The sequence below is a fragment of the Lissotriton helveticus genome, chromosome 7 (genome assembly GCF_964261635.1).
Source record: "Lissotriton helveticus chromosome 7, aLisHel1.1, whole genome shotgun sequence".
In the NCBI taxonomy this organism is placed as follows: Eukaryota; Metazoa; Chordata; class Amphibia; order Caudata; family Salamandridae; genus Lissotriton; species Lissotriton helveticus.
The window spans coordinates 1,597,836,179-1,597,851,949 of record NC_136068.1 but is presented as its reverse complement, the minus strand read 5'-3'; the positions used below and the strand labels follow the sequence as shown (position 1 = coordinate 1,597,851,949).

The 15,771-nt window shown below is 51.7% G+C and overlaps 1 protein-coding gene across 5 annotated transcripts in view; it reads left to right on the top strand.

Moving 5' to 3' along the window:
* LOC144770568 (testicular acid phosphatase homolog) overlaps nt 1–15,771 on the top strand; it is a 206,595-nt gene that overhangs the window by 54,124 nt on the left and 136,700 nt on the right. For all 5 annotated transcript variants that reach the window (XM_078655204.1, XM_078655202.1, XM_078655201.1 and 2 more), the window contains 2 exons: nt 159–311; nt 1,087–1,185. In XM_078655204.1, coding sequence (XP_078511330.1) covers nt 159–311; nt 1,087–1,185 — 252 coding nt within the window. The remainder of the gene's footprint in view (nt 1–158; nt 312–1,086; nt 1,186–15,771) is intronic.

Below are 15,771 nucleotides of genomic sequence, written 5' to 3'. Positions count from 1 at the left end.
TGGACCATGAGAACTTCTCCCGGGAACAAGGAGTCCCACATTCTCTCTTTCTCACTCATTCTCAGCTGAACTGTCTATGTATTGGTTATATCCAAGCTCACGAGTGACGTGGCACTTTGTAAAATCAATAAAGTCTTCTCTTGTGCTCTCTTTGGCAGATCTACGTCCGCAGCACAGATTACGACCGGACGCTGATGAGTGCCCAAGCCAACCTGGCAGGACTGTACCCACCAAACAGAAGCGAACTCTGGAACCCGCACATATGGTGGCAACCCATCCCCGTCCATACAGTGCCAGTGTCCCAGGACCGGGTGAGTGCAGCATGCCATGTCTCCGTGCTCATCCTGTGCCAGTGTCCCAGGACCGGGTGAGTGATTGCAGCATGCCATGTCTCCGTGCCCACCCTGTGCCTGTGTCCCAGGACCGATTAGTGAGTGCCGCATGCCATGTCTCCGTGCCCACCCCGTGACAGTGTCCCAGGACCGGGTGAGTGTGTGCAGCATGCCATGTCTCCGTGCCCACCCTGCGCCAGTCTCCCAGGACCAGGTGAACGAGTGCAGCATGACATTTCTCCGTGCCCACGCTGTGCGAGTGTCCCAGGACCAGGTGAGTGAGTGCAGTATGCCATGTCTCCTTGCCCGCCCTGTGCCAAGGTCCCAGGACTGGGTGAGTGCAGCATGCCATGTCTCTGTGCCCACCCTGTGCCAGTGTCCCAAGCTCGGGTGAGAGGCAGGCAGACAGCCTTCTGTACCCACATTGTACCCCTAGACAAGGTAAGTGTTCCCTGATATCGCACTGTGCCCACGTGATGCAGTTAATTCAGGACCAGCTGAGCACAGAGCACACTCTGCAATCTTGCTGAGCACACTGTGCTGACTCAGGACACAGCAAGTGGAGTGTGCCATCTCTGTGTGCTCACAAGCTATAGCTCACAAGCGCAAGCAGGCAAAGAGCGAACAGTCAGACAAGAAGGAGGCCGAGAATGACCAACCACGGAGCACATAGGCAGAGATGGGTCAGATGCATAGAAGAGCATCTTTCCACAGGATGAAACCCACTAACACCTTTGTCTCTCTGGCCCTCCAGCTGCTGAAGTTCCCGATGAAGGACTGCCCTCGATACCACGAGCTGATGGAGGAGACCGTGCAGCTGCCCCAGTACCGAGACAAGATGGCGGGCTGGAAGGTAAGGGGCATGGAGCGCCGTGAAAGAGGGCAGAGAGGAAGGGTCAGTAACAAAGCACACCGAAAGAGGGCAGTGAGGAAGGGACAGTAACAAAGCACACCGAAAGAGGGCAGTGAGGAAGGGAGAGTAGCAAAGCACACCGAAAGAGGGCAGTGAGGAAGGGACAGTAACAAAGCACACCGAAAGAGGGCAGTGAGGAAGGGACAGTAACAAAGCACACCGAAAGTGGGCAGTGAGGAAGGGACAGTAACAAAGCACACCGAAAGAGGGCAGTGAGGAAGGGAGAGTAGCAAAGCACACCGAAAGAGGGCAGTGAGGAAGGGACAGTAACAAAGCACACCGAAAGAGGGCAGTGAGGAAGGGACAGTAACAACGCACACCGAAAGAGTGCAATGAGGAAGGGACTGTAGCAAAGCTCAGTGAAAGAGGGCAGTGAGGAAGGGACAGTAGCAAAGCACCCTGAAAGAGGGTAGAGATGAAGGGACAGTAACAAAGCACGGTGAAAGAGGGCAGTGAGGAAGGGACAGTAGCAAAGCACCCTGAAAGAGGGTAGAGAGGAAGGGACAGTGACAAAGCACACCGAAAGAGGGCAGTGAGGAAGTGACAGTAACAAAGCACAGTGAAAGAGGGCAGGGAGAAAGGGACAGGCGAAGGTCACAGGCAATGCAGAAACAGGGTATCGAGGGAGGGACAGTAACAAAGCACACTGATAGAGAGTAGTGAGGAAGGGATAGTCACAAAGCATAGTGAAAGAGGGCAGTGAGGAAGGGACAGTAGCAAAGCACACTGAAAGAGAGTAGTAGGGAAGGGACAGGTGAGTGCACAGTGCTCACAAAAAGAGTGTAGGCTAGGCAGGGAAAGGTGAAGGTCAGAGGGAACACAGAAAAGAAGGTGCCATGAAGGAAGAGGTGAGGGTCACTGGATAGGAAGAACAAAGGTAGTAGGGAAGGGATAGGCGAGGGCGACAGGATACACAGAAAGAAGGTAGCAGGGGGGGGCAGGTGAAGACAGAAGAGGGTCACTGGTCACACTGAAAACTGGTAGCGGGAACAGGACGAATAAGGGTGACTGGGCACACATAAAGAGGGTTGTAGAGAAGGGACGGTGAGGGTCCAAAGGAGCTCAGTACACAGGTAGGGGCGCAGGGAACACATAAAGAAAGTCACTGGGAAGGGACAGGTGGGGGGTCACAGGTAACACTGACCGAGGGGAGCAGGAAAGGGACAGGTGAGTATCACAGGTCACACGGAAAGATTGTATCTAGGAAGGGAAATGTGAGGGTCACTGGGCACACTGAAAATTGTTAGTGGGAAAGGGACAAGTGAGAGTCACAGGGAAAACCGAAGAAGGGTAGGGGAAGAGGCAGGTAAGGGTCTCAAGGAACACCAGAGGTGAGACTCACAGGGAACACTGAAAGTAGGAAGGGGAAGGCGAGAGTCACAGGTTACACCGAAAGTAGGTAGGTAAAGGGGCAGGCGAGGGTCTCGGGGGACACTGAAAGAAGGTAGGGGGAAGGGGTAGGTGAGGGTCTCAGGGAACCCCGAACGAAGGTAGGGGGAAGGGACAGGTGAGGTTTTCAGGGAACACTGAAAGTAGTTAGGTGAAGGGGCAGATGAGGGTCTCAGGGGACACCGAAAGAAGGTAGGGGGAAGGGGCTGGTGAGGGTCTCAGGGAACCCTGAACGAAGGTAGGGGGAAGGGGCTGGTGAGGGTCTCAGGGAACCCCGAACGAAGGTAGGGGGAAGGGACAGGTGAGGGTTTCAGGGAACACTGAAAGAAGGTAGGGAAAGGGGAAGGTGAGGGTGAGGGTCTCAGGGAACACTGAAAGAAGGTAGGGGGAAGGGGCAGGTGAGGGTTTCAGGGAACACTGAAAGAAGGTAGGGGAAGGGGAAGGTGAGGGTGAGGGTCTCAGGGAACACTGAAAGAAGGTAGGGGGAAGGGGAAGGTGAGGGCGAGGATCTCAGGGAACACTGAAAGAAGGTAGGGGAAAGGGGCAGGTGAGGGTTTCAGGGAACACTGAAAGAAGGTAGGGGAAGGGGAAGGTGAGGGTGAGGGTCTCAGGGAAAACTGAAAGAAGGTAGGGGGAAGGGGCAGGTGAGGGTTTCAGGGAACACTGAAAGAAGGTAGGGGAAGGGGCAGGTGAGGGTCACAGAGAACACCAAAGGGAACAGTGAAAGAGGGTAGGGAGATGGGGCAGGTGAGAGTCACAGGGAACCCCTAAGGAGGGTAGGGAATGGGGCAGGCAATGGACTTACGGAACACTGAAAGAAGGTAGGGGGAAGCGGCAGGTGAGGGTCTCAGGGAACACCGAAATAAGGTAGGGAGAAGGGGAGGTGAGAGTCACAGGGAACACCGAAAGAGGGTAGGGGGAAGGGGCAGGTAAGAGTCACAGGGAACACCAAAAGAGGGTAGGGGCAGGTGAGGGTCATAGGGAACACCGAAAAAAGGGAGGGGGAAGGAGCACATGAAAGTCACAGGGTACACCGAAGGAGGGTAGGTGAGGGTCCCAGGGAACACCGGAGGAGGATAGGGGGAAGGGGCAGGTGCGGGTCCCAGGGAACAGTGAAAGAAGGTAGGGGGAAGGGACAGGTTAGGGTTTCAGTGAACACCGAAAGAAGGTAGGCGGAAGGCAGGTGAGAGTCACAAGGTAACACCGAAGGGAACACTGAAAGAGGGTATGGGAAGGGACAGGTGAGAGTCACAGGGAACAGTAAAGGAGGATTGGGGAAGGTACAGGTGAGGGTCTCAGGGAACACCGAGGAGGGTAAGGGGAAGGGGCAGGTGTAAGTCACAGGAAACACTGAAGAGGGTAGGGAAAGTGGCAGGCGAGGGTCCCAAGGAACACCGAAAGAGGGTAGGGGAAAGGGGCAGGTGAGAGTCACATGGAACACCAAAGCTAACACTGAAAGAGGGTAGGGGAAAGGGGCAGGTATGGGTCACTGAGCACACTAAAAATTGGTAGTGGGAAGGTACAAGGGAGAGTCACAGGGAGCACCGAAGGAGGGTAAGGGAAGGGGCAGGTGAGTGTCACAGGGAACACTTAAGGAGGGTAGGGGAAGAGGAAGGTGAGAGTCACAGGGAACACCGACAGAAGGTAGGGGGAAGGGGCAGGTGAGGGTCTCAGGGAACACTGAAGGGAACACCAAAAGAGAGTAGGGGGAAGGAGCAGGTGAGGATTTCATGGAACACCGAAAGTAGGTAGAGGAAGGGGCAGATGAGGATTTCAGGGAACACCAATCAAAGGTAGGGGGAAGGAGCAGGTGAGGGTCTCAGGGGACACCGAAAGAAGGTAGGGGGAAGGGGTACGTGAGAGTCACAGGGCACGCCGAAAGAAGGTAGGGCAAGGGGCAGGTGAGGGCAAAGGGAACACCGAAGGATGGTAGGGGGAAGGGCCTGCTGAGAGTCACAGGGCACATCGAATGAAGGTAGGGGAAGGGGCAGGTGAGAGTTACAGGGAACACTGAAAGAAGGTAGGGGGAAGGGGCTGGTGAGGGTCTCAGGGAATCCCGAACTAAGGTAGGGGGAAGGGGCAGGTGAGAGTCACAGGGAACACGGAAAGAAGGTAGGGGGAAGGGGCAGGTGAAGATTTCAGGGAACACCGAAAGTAGGTAGGGGTAAGGGGCAGGTGAGGGCACAGGGAACACCGAAGGAGGGTAGGGGGTAGGGGCCGGTGAGGGTCTCAGGGAACACTGAAGGAGGGTAGGGGGAAGGGGCAGGTGAGGGCACAGGAAACACCAAAGGAGGGTAGGGGGTAGGGGCAGGTGAGGGTCTCAGGGAACACTGAAGGAGGGTAGGGGGAAGGGGCAGGTGAGGGTCTCAGGGAACACCAAAGGGAACAGTGAAAGAGGGTTTGGGGAAGGTGCAGGTGAGAGCCACTGGGAACACCAAAGGAGGGTAGGGGAAGGGTCAGGTGAGAGCCACTGGGAACACCGAAGGAGGATAGGAGACGGGGCAGGCGATAGTCTCAGGGAACACCGAAAGAAGGTAGGAGGAAGGGGCAGGTGAGGGTTCCAGGGAACATCGAAAGAAGGAAAGGGGGAATGGGCAGGTAAGAGTCACAGGGAATACTGAAGGAGGGTAGGAGAAGCGGCGGGTGAGGGTCTCAGGGAACACCAAAAGAAGGTAGGGGTAAGGGGCAGGTGAGAGTCTCAGCGAACACCGAAGAAGGGTAGGGGAAAACGGCAGGTGAGAGTCACAGGGAATACCAAAGGAGGTTAGGGGAAGGGGCAGGTGAGAGTCGCAAGGAACACCCAAGGAGGAAAGGTGTAGGTGAGAGTCACAGGGAACAGCAAAATATGGTAAGGGGAAGAAGCAGGTGAGGGTGTCAGGAAACACCGAAGAAGGGTATGGGGAAGTGGCAGGTGAGGGTCTCAGGAAACACCAAAGGAGGGTGGGGAAGGGGCAGGTGAAGGTCTCTGGGAACAACGAAGGAGGGTGAGGAAGGGGCAGGTGAGTGTCACTAGGCATACTGAAAATTGGTAGCGGGGAAGGTACAAGGGAGAATCACAGGGAGCACTGAAAGAGGGTAGAGGAAGGGGCAGGTGAGGTTCACAGGGAACACCGAAAGAAGATACGGGGAAGGGGCAGGTGAGAGTCACAGAGAACACCAAAGGAGGGTGGGTGAAGGGACAGGGGAGGGTCACAGGGAACACTAAAGGAGGGGGTAGAGGGACAGGTGAGGGTCACAGGGAACACCAAAGGAGGGTGGGTGAAGGGACAGGGGAGGGTCACAGGGAACACCAAAGGAGGGTGGGTGAAGGGACAGGGGAGGGTCACAGGAACAGCAAAGGAGGGTGGGTGAAGGGGCAGGTGAGGGTCACAGGGAACACCAAAAGAAGATAGGGGAAGGGGCATGTGAGGGTTGTTGGGAACACCGAAAGAAAGTAGGGGGAAGGGGCAGGTGAGCGTCACAGGGAACACCGAAAGAACGTAGGGGGAAGGGGCAGGTGAGGGCACAGGGAACACCGAAGGAGGGTAGGGGAAGGGGCAGGTGATAGTCACAGGGAACACTGAAAGAAGGTAGGGGAAAGGGGCAGGTGAGGGTCTCAGGGAACACCGAAAGTAAGGATGGGGCAGGGGAGCGTCACAGCGAACACAGAAGGGAACACCGAACCAAGGCAGGGGGAAGTAGCATATGAGGGTCAGAGGGGACACCGAAGGAAGGTAGGGGGAAGGGGCAGATGAGAGTCACAGGGAACACCAATAAAGGGTAGGGGGAAAGGGCAGGTGACTGTCTCAGGGAACATCGGAGGAGGGTAGGGGAAAGGGGCAGGTGAGAATCACAGGGAACACTAAATGAGGGTCGGGGAAGGGGCAGGTGAGAGTCACAAGGAGCACCGAAGGAGGGTAGGGGGAATCGGCAGGCGAGGGTTTCAGGGCACACCAAAAGATTGTACATGGGTGTAGTCAGCGGCTGGTCAGTGTTCTAGTGTTTCTCACTCCCTGAGGGCTGGCTTCCAACATCAACCCATACCCATCCATCACAAGTGTCACTGTTCAGGCGACTCTGACAAAAAAAGTGGCCTGGCGCATTTGCCTGGGTCAGTTCTAGGTACTAAACCACTGTGTCTGTGTGGTCATTGTTACTGCATGGGGGCCTAGGACCCGACCTTTACATTGGCGATGAGTGGGTTGGACCCACGTGTGTAGGTGCAGCAGCCGGAAGGTTGGGGTGTGGGAAGTGTAGCTGGTGGCTACGGCTCGCCAGCCAACATGCTGCTCGAGGTGGGTGGAGGACATGATGACCAGCCAGGATCTGACCCTGCAGCATCCCGCTGTTATCCGGCACCAGCACACTTACGAGTGGTGGACCCTGGCGTGAGAAAGGGAGAGTTGGCCTAAGGTCCAGTTGCTGTGACTCCAGTGAGGCTGCTGGAGACCAAGTGAAGCGCCGGCTGACCCATCGGGCATGAGGTGAGCCCCGCAGATGTAGGCGTAAGCTGTGAGTGAAGCGTGGATGGCTCCCAGCTGTTTTATGTGCGAGCATCACGCCCCTAGAACAAGTTAGGTAAGGTAGGAAGGTAAAAAAGCGGAGAGGGGTTGGAGAAAAAATTACGATGCCAACCTTAAACAGGAGTATGTCTTACTCCAAAAAACTTACCACCGTAAGGTTTGCAGAACGAGAGCGGCATACTATGCAAATGAAATCAGCAATAGCTCTAACACCTCGAAATCTGTCTTTAAAATCCTGAAAGACCCTACTGCAAAAAAAACTGTCATCACTACCACTACTTCCCCTGACCTCTGTAATAATATGGCTAACTTTTTCATTAATAAGATTAAGAAATTCTATGACACTTTCCCAAAACTCCCGCAGTCACCGGCCACTTTGGATCTCACCAGGCCCTCTCTCTCCTCCCTTCCTACACTTGAGAGAGAGAGTTTTCAAAAAATCGGCAGAAAAATTAAATCTGGATCCCCGGCGGATCCCCTAAAACCGGATACATTCTGTGAAGCTCACAAACTTATCACAGAACATATTCGGGACATCATCAACTTGTCTCTTTCTACCGCCAGAATTCCTTCTAAATGGAAGCAGGCCTGGGTTTCCCCCATCCTAAAAAAACCCACTTTAGACCCTACGCTTCCGGAGAATTTCAGACCCATTTCCCTGCTTCGCTGGCCTGCCAAAATCATCGAGGCACATGTCAACAACATTCTGACCAATTTCCTTCTCACTAACAACATTCTGGATGACTCCCAACACGGGTTTAGAGCTGGTCATAGCACTGAGACAGCCTTGCTCAGTGTTACAGAGGACCTTCGTACCATTCTTGACACCGGCGGAACGGCAGCACTGGTCCTGTTGGACCTCAGTGCTGCCTTCGATACGGTGTCACATGAGGTCCTTCTGACGAGACTGGAGGAAATTGGAATTACAGGGACAGCTTTGGGATGGTTTAGAGACTTTCTCTCCAACAGGTCCTTCAGAGTCTCCACCCCCCCTTACATCTCTAAGGAGCATAACATTGGACAGGGAGTGCCGCAGGGTTCTTCCCTGAGCCCTACCCTGTTCAATGTCTATGTCCGCCCTCTGGCAGAGGTGGCTAGAAAGAACGGACTAGCACTGGTATCTTATGCCGATGATACCCAGTTGGTGGTGGCTCTTAAGAACAACAGTGGTCTGGAGGCCCATCACTTTAAAAAGACACTTACGGACATCACCAACTGGATGACGGCGAATTTCCTTCAACTGAACGCCGGGAAAACAGAGATACTGCTCCTGGGAAAAAACATCTCGTCCTGGGCAGACAACTGGTGGCCTGAAGTACTAGGCCAACCTCCCGAGCCAAAAGAATGCGTTAAAAATCTGGGAGTCTGGGTGGACTCTGCACTGAAGTTCACTCATCATACTAAAAAAGTGGCTGCCACTTGCTTCGGCATTTTACGTAACATCAGACCTATTCTGAAGTTCTTTGACTGCCGCACGCGCCAGCTAATTGTTCAGGCGACCATTCTTTCTAGACTGGATTATGCCAGCTCTCTCTTACTGGGGGCAAATCTCGCCGAAACCACCAGACTGCAGAGAGTCCAGAACGCGGCAGCCAGGGCCCTGGTAGGTCTCCCCCGCCATTCCTCGGTATCCGGAGCCTTGAAAAAATTGCATTGGCTTCCAGTGGGTAAAAGGATCCAGTTTAAGGCACTGTGTCTAGCTTTTAAAATCCTTAAAACCGCCTCCCCCCCAATGCTGTGCCCCCTCCTGTCAGAATACATTCCGAGGAGGTCGCTCCGCTCAGAGGGACAACACCTCGCGATTATCCCCCGCACCAAACTGGCCAGAGTAGGCGGCCGATCCTTTAGCTTCCTAGCTGCCAAGCTATGGAATAGCCTTCCCGAAGCTATCCGCGGTATGCAGGACCTTTTTGCCTTCAGAAAGGCTGTCAAAACTCATCTCTTCCAATAATTTTTTTCTTCTCTCTGCACCTCCAACTCTCTTCATTCTGTTTGCTTGCAGCGCCGGGACGCCCCTTGGCTGGGGCAGCCGCACGCTATACAAATCACTATAACATTAACATTAACATTAACATTAACATTAAGCATTCATGCCCCTTGCCAGCCTGCAAGATCGCGAAGGCTTTCGTAGAAAAGGGCCGGCATTCGTACGGTGACAGGAACACAAGATGGTGAAGGAGTAAGTCTGGGTATCGCCCGTGCTGCAAGGTCCCCAAACTGCAGTGTCTCTGAGCAGAAACATGTCTAATTTCCTGGATGGGGGAAAGCACTAAGTGAGGGAGAACGTTGAGTGGCGTGAGAAGTGGCTGCTAAACAAGTTAAGGGGAGTAACATACAGGAGGGGCACCTTTTCAAGAACCAAGTTAATGTACAGAAAAGTTACGCCACCGTCAAGAGAGCTCCGCCTCGCTTAGCTACTCCTACCCTGCCCTATGGGACCTGGGCAGCATCATCCTGTAATGCACCCAGTGCCTACAGCCAGAGAAAGTGCACCGGCCAAGCACTGGAGCTCAGCCGTGGCTTGAGGAGGAGACGGTGGGGCGCTGCCTGCCACTGGAGAGAGACTGGTCTTCCTCGGAGCAGTGTGGTGGACAGGCGCGGGACGCGCGGCTGGGTACCCTGAGTGACGGAGCAGGGCATGGTTTGACCTACGGGTGCTCTAGCTCTAGTGACGGCGCGCTAGGCCTGCAGCATTAGGGAGCTGCCGGGGCCTAGGAATAAAGTGGCAGTGTCACCTGTTGTGGCCGTTTGGTGATACGGCACCAGCAAAAGAAAAGAAAGGGCAACAGTGTACATGGACACGGTGAAGACTGCCTGAGGCCTCCGAGTAATACAAGAATAGAGGCTTCTCTGTGCTGGTCTAGAGAAGCAATGGGGAAAAAGAACACACAGGAGCATGGCAAGGCCCTAACCATTAACTGAGTAAAACGGACAATGACCGGCAGTGTCCTGCACTCGAAGCAACTTGAGCACCACAGTATTTAGCGAGACTGCCACATGCTCTGGTGGGGTGCTGTGTGTTGGAATGGGGAGAGACAGTGTACACCGGATAATAAAAGTTGAGTAAGGAGCCTATGAGGAGGGCAGCTGTAGCACCCAGTGGTCATGGGAGGTTACTGTAGCAGTTAAAGGACCTTTGTGACAGGGGAATGGCCTGCAACGCTTATAAGGCTGCTTGGCAGTGTTCGAACCATGGTGGGAGCACCCAGGAACATGAACTGTGAAGGGGGAGAGACTATGAATCCCATTTCAGAGAACTCAAAGAAGCTCTAAGTTGCTAAGAGTCCACTGATGCCAACAGCCGCCAAGCAGCAACTCTCCCAGCAGCAAGTCCGCACAGGACAGAAAAATGTGTGCTGCATGCTCATCCCGTGGTGAAAAGACGCCACCACAAGAAGAGGAACCGAGTGAGCAAGGCACCAGTAGGTGGAGCACCCTCAAGTGAAGGATGGAGAGTGCAAAGTCAGAAGCGCACCAAAGATTGCATTCGAGAAGCTGACTGCACAGGCTGGAACCTGTGAGTGAGAGCCCTTCGAGGAAGTGGGCCCATGTCATCACGCGGTGTGACTGTCCCTGCAAAGCCTGACTGAGTGGAGGTAGACGTGAGCGCTACAACGGCGTAGCCTTGAGATGCAAGGAGTGTGTCCTCAATTGAAGAAGAGACCTGTGAGAGGTCCACAGAGAGAAGACCTGTGAGAGGTCCGCAAGGCCTCTGATAGGCCCACGAAGATAAAGCCTGTGGGAGGCCCAGAGAAGAGACCTGTGAGAGCTCCGCAAGGAGAAGGAATGGGAGAGGCCTACAAAAATAAGGCCTGAAGAAGAACTGCAAGAGGTTGTGAAAAGAAGAAGGTCAAGATGAGTAGTCTGGTCAGTAGACGAGTAGAAGGCTCAGCCCCAGGTGACGGACGTGGCCAGGGAGACCCTTGTGAAGTGCACGTCACATAGAGAGGCCTGGTCAAAAGAAAGAAGAGTAAGGCACGAAGGCACCAGATCGTGTTGTGAAGAGGTAGAAGATGAAAGTGTAGAAGTGGCCTGAGGCCCCAAGTTTAAATCATGAGGAACAAGAACAAAGATGGAAGAGAAAAGTGTGGCACAAGACCAAAGCACTAGAGTGTGAAAAAAAAGAAGTGAATGGTATGTAATAGTCACCTAACACACTGCAAAGTACAGAATATGGACTGTGAATGTTATCGCAATCAAGTGCATCCTTAAGAACATCCAAGGAGTCCTGGACATCTAGAGTGGAGCCCTGTGCCTGTGAAACACCCTGAGGTCAATGAGGCATCTGTGGCCCCATGAGAAGCTGTGCACCCAGAAATCTACGGTTAGACCAAGTGAACCTGAAGTCATCTGAAGAGAGCATACTGGACCATTTGTACCACCCACCTTTGGGGTTGCACGTGAGACTTGGTTGTGGTTCTGTTCGGACATCTGTTGTGGGGCCTAAAAGAGGATCTGTGCAATCCACACCGGCCAGTGGCAATCCAGGGGTAAGGGCCTCAGGGATTGCCGGTGAGGGAGGAATCCCAATACGAGAAATGCGTTTACAGCAGCTCCCCAGCAGGTACCAGGAAGCACAAAGGTCTTGTCGGAGTCTGGGTACCCCAAAGACTATCCAACAGATGCCTGTGAACCAGAGTCAGTATGGCAGGAATACCCTGACCTGGAGACAGCTATACTTGAGGTGAAGCGAGTGACTTGAAGGTCGGACTCATAGCGATTCTTCCATGGGCCTTTAGTATGGCATTGGAGAGACACGGCACAGTCCACACAGTCCTGTGGAAGTCCAGTGAAGAGGTTCTCAGGGGACTCACATAAGAGGGGAATCCTGGTACGAGAGGGTACTCCTGGTGAGAGAAGGAAGCCGAAAGTTGCTACACCATTGGGCAGCTGGGAGCACTGTGGCACCTGAGGAAAACTCGTCAACAGTTGCCGGGACATAATCCGTCTTTGGAGGCCTGCTATCCATGGAGTCTGGGCGCCTTTGAAAATGTATCGCAACAGACTTCACTTTTGCTCCTCATGCACCGTCAAAGCGAAAACTGTAAATAGACTTCAACGCAAGGAGACCAGGTGGGGCAGGACACACAGGGCCCAGGCGAACTGTGACAATATGTACTGGTGAACAAGAAATCCAGATTTATTCTATACTGCCATTCATGCCCAGAGTAGTCTGGTTAAAATGACAGAGGCGTGCCATGATGCCAGGTGCTCCCACCTGCACCTGTCCACTCATCCTGTCCGTAAAAACATCCTGAATAGACTCAGTGGGCTTTTGTTTTGTCCTTTTGTTCTTTCCACAGATTGGACTTTTCCCATTGTAAAAAAAAGTTTGGGAGGGATGTAGTGACCAGCTGGTCACTGTTCTAGTCTTTCTCAGTGTATGTATTTACAGCCACTTCCTGAGGTCTGGCTTCCACCATCACACCACACCCATCCATCACAGGTGACCCTGCCAATAAAAGGGGCTGGGCGTCTGTCCCCTGGGACAGTTCTAGATACTAAACTATCTTTGTGGTCATTGTTACTGCATGGGGCCCCTAGGGCCCTGACCCTTACAGTAGGAAGGGACAGGTGAGGGAAAGTGGCTAGTGGGAAAGGGATAAGGTGAAAAGATGGAAGGTAATGAAAAGGGTAGAGAGGCAGGGGTGGAGGGAAAGAAAGTGCAAGAAGGAGAAAGAGAAGAACTGAAAAAGTAAGAAGAGATTTTGGAAACTAAAACATCGTAGGACGGAAAAGGGAATTACGTAAAAGGAGAAATGCCAAGAAGTAAAAGAAATAATTTGAACTAAAAAAGGTGGTGGTTAGGTAGAGAGTCTATGATGGTAAAAGAGTCTGCGAATAAAGGATGGACAGAGAGCAAATGAAGAGACCGGGAAGAAGGACCTAAGGGGAAGAAACAAGAGAGGGGAACTAGATGAGGTGTAGAAAGGAGAGAAGTTAACAAGAAGAGAAATACCGGAAATGGACAGGTTTTGAAAAACTGAGGGGTGAAGAGTGGGCCTCGGCAAACTTTTACTCACACCAAAGCAATCAGAGAAATTTCGGTAATTATTCTTGAGCCACAAAATTACTGAAAATTAAACGATTAACCACTTGTGTAAATTGGGGCAAAATGCATCCTGCAAGAAAAAAGAAACAGAGAGTGACTGATGGCTGCTGCTTTTTGTGTTCTGTTGCATTTAGCTCTATTTTCCTAGCAAAAAATGTGTCTTCAGATCCATTTTGGACTGCTGCAATGCTGATATGGTGGTTTATGTTTGTCTGGTAATTATGCGTAATCTCCTGAAATGTTGTCATTTCGTGCCACAGCAAATGACACAAGTGACGACCACCCCTGCGGGCAGCGTAAAAAAATGTAGACTTGTCACTTTGTTCATTTGACCCTAAATTTTAAAATTGTACTAGTGGTGGTGTGCATGGTCGGAAAGGGGCGTTCAGATTTGAAAACCAAGAGTACAATTACTCTTTTTATTTTTATTAAACTCAAAACAGACATAGGAATGGTTGATAGCCTCTGACAACTGATTAATGGTGTTTGGGCCACTACCATTAAAAAAACTATATTTTTTGTTCTCTATAAATAATCCAAACTTTTATTTACCTGCTATTTTTTATTGAGTTGACTTTATAGTTGCCATTGCCACAACCGATGAAGGAACAGTGCCATCAACCCTGCACAGACATCACCTGGCTCAGACAAACACATGGTTAAATTTACATTGTATTAATTTTGGTCGTACTTATTTACCTACTATTAGCATAAATATACTTTTGATTCCGGAATGCAAAACTGCTCGATTTTAAGCCAGTGCAATCGCCTGAGGTGGAGTGTAAATCATCTCTGGCTGCAGTGAAGTGCTCGTTCCCGGCCCGTCTGTCTTCTGAGGAGCCGCACTGAAAACTATTGCTGTGTGTCTCTGATGAAGACAAAAGCATTGTCAAAGCCTATAGGTTTGACGTTTACATTTGATATCTGACAAAAGCAAATAAAATGCCATATGCATTGCCTAACAAGAAAAAAAATATATCACTATGGGGCCGATTCCGATTCGTGAAAAACTGCTCCTAATAGCCGTTCGGAGCGTTTTCCCCGTACGAATCATACCCTGCAACGTCCCCCGTACGTATGACGAAGTACGATTCGTACCAGGAGCCGTACTTCGTACGAGTCGTACAGAGACCGTACGACTCTAATCTCCGTACGATTCTCCCTCGGAACCCGCTGTACGTGACATCTGTACGGTTCGCGGCTGGTTTCTATGACCCAGCAAGTACGATACATGTCGGGTACGACCCTTTTTCTACGGGAGATGAAAACAGCCGTAAAAGCAGAGTTCGTGCCGAAACAGGTACGGAACGGCCCCACCGGGTACGGTGCGTACCCCCCATGAATGCAGGGGTATGCACCGTACCCCTGCAATCATGAGGTGTTCGAGCCGTACCCCATGTACGATGGGTGTACGAGCCGTACCCCATTTACGATGGGTGTACGAGCCGTACCCCATGTACGATGGGTGTATGAGCGATGTACACCCATCGTACATGGGGTACGGCTCGTACACCCCATGATTGCAGGGGTGCGGTGCGTGCCCCTGCGATCATGGGGGGTACGGACCGTACGGTGTGTATGTGTTTGTGTGCTTTTCCGTACGACTCGCCCTTACCTGACGTGGACCGTACGAATCGCATCCTCATACCCCGGTCCGGATCGTACTCTTCGGGTCGTACGGCATGTGTACGAGTCATACCGCATGTGTACGAGTCATACGGCATGTGTACGAGTCGTACGGTTCACGGTTTCAGCCTTGCAATACGTACGGATCGCGACGATTCGGACTGATTCATGGAATACGGATCATACTATGCGACTCGGACGGACGGGTACGATTCGTACGGAGAGGGCTCCGGATACAAATCGTACAGATGGTTTTTTTCCCGAATCGGAATCGACCCCTTTGTGTTTGCAAACACATAGATGATTTAAAGATTTATAAATGTAAGTGTACTTTTGAGATTTAAAATAGTCCCTCTTACATGCTAGTTGAGGAGCAAAGATACACCAAAACAGCCAATAAACAGAAGTTGAAACTACAGTACCCCTGTAGTCTGGTTTAAGATGATCCAATCAGTGTTTTAAGCCAATATTTGAATGTTCCTATATCAGAGAAACCGATGGCTGAAGGAGGTTGAACCAAAGGCCCTGAGAGAATGTACAGAATACAATATGTTTGACAGTAATGGCGCAAGCGACATCACATGCCAAACCTAAAAAGCCAACCCATATCCATTTCACCGTGCTTTCAGTGGTCCAAATAAAAATACATGAAAATTGGTGGAGAACTAGAATATCGTTGTCACAATATTGTCTGACATAAATATCATATCAGTTAATAATAGAAAAGCTACACCCAAGGTGAAAATATTTAGGACATAATATTTATGTCAAACAATGTTTCTGTTTATGACATTATGATATATAACCATGAAAACTCCTAGATTCTGCCCCCTTATCTTCCTGTCTTCCCCACCAGTAAACCTGCTTCAATATAATGGTTAATAGTGGATTTGACTACTTTTACCTTTAACAACTAGTGAAGCCCTCAACAGTGGGCTTTAAGACTATTGTAAGTGG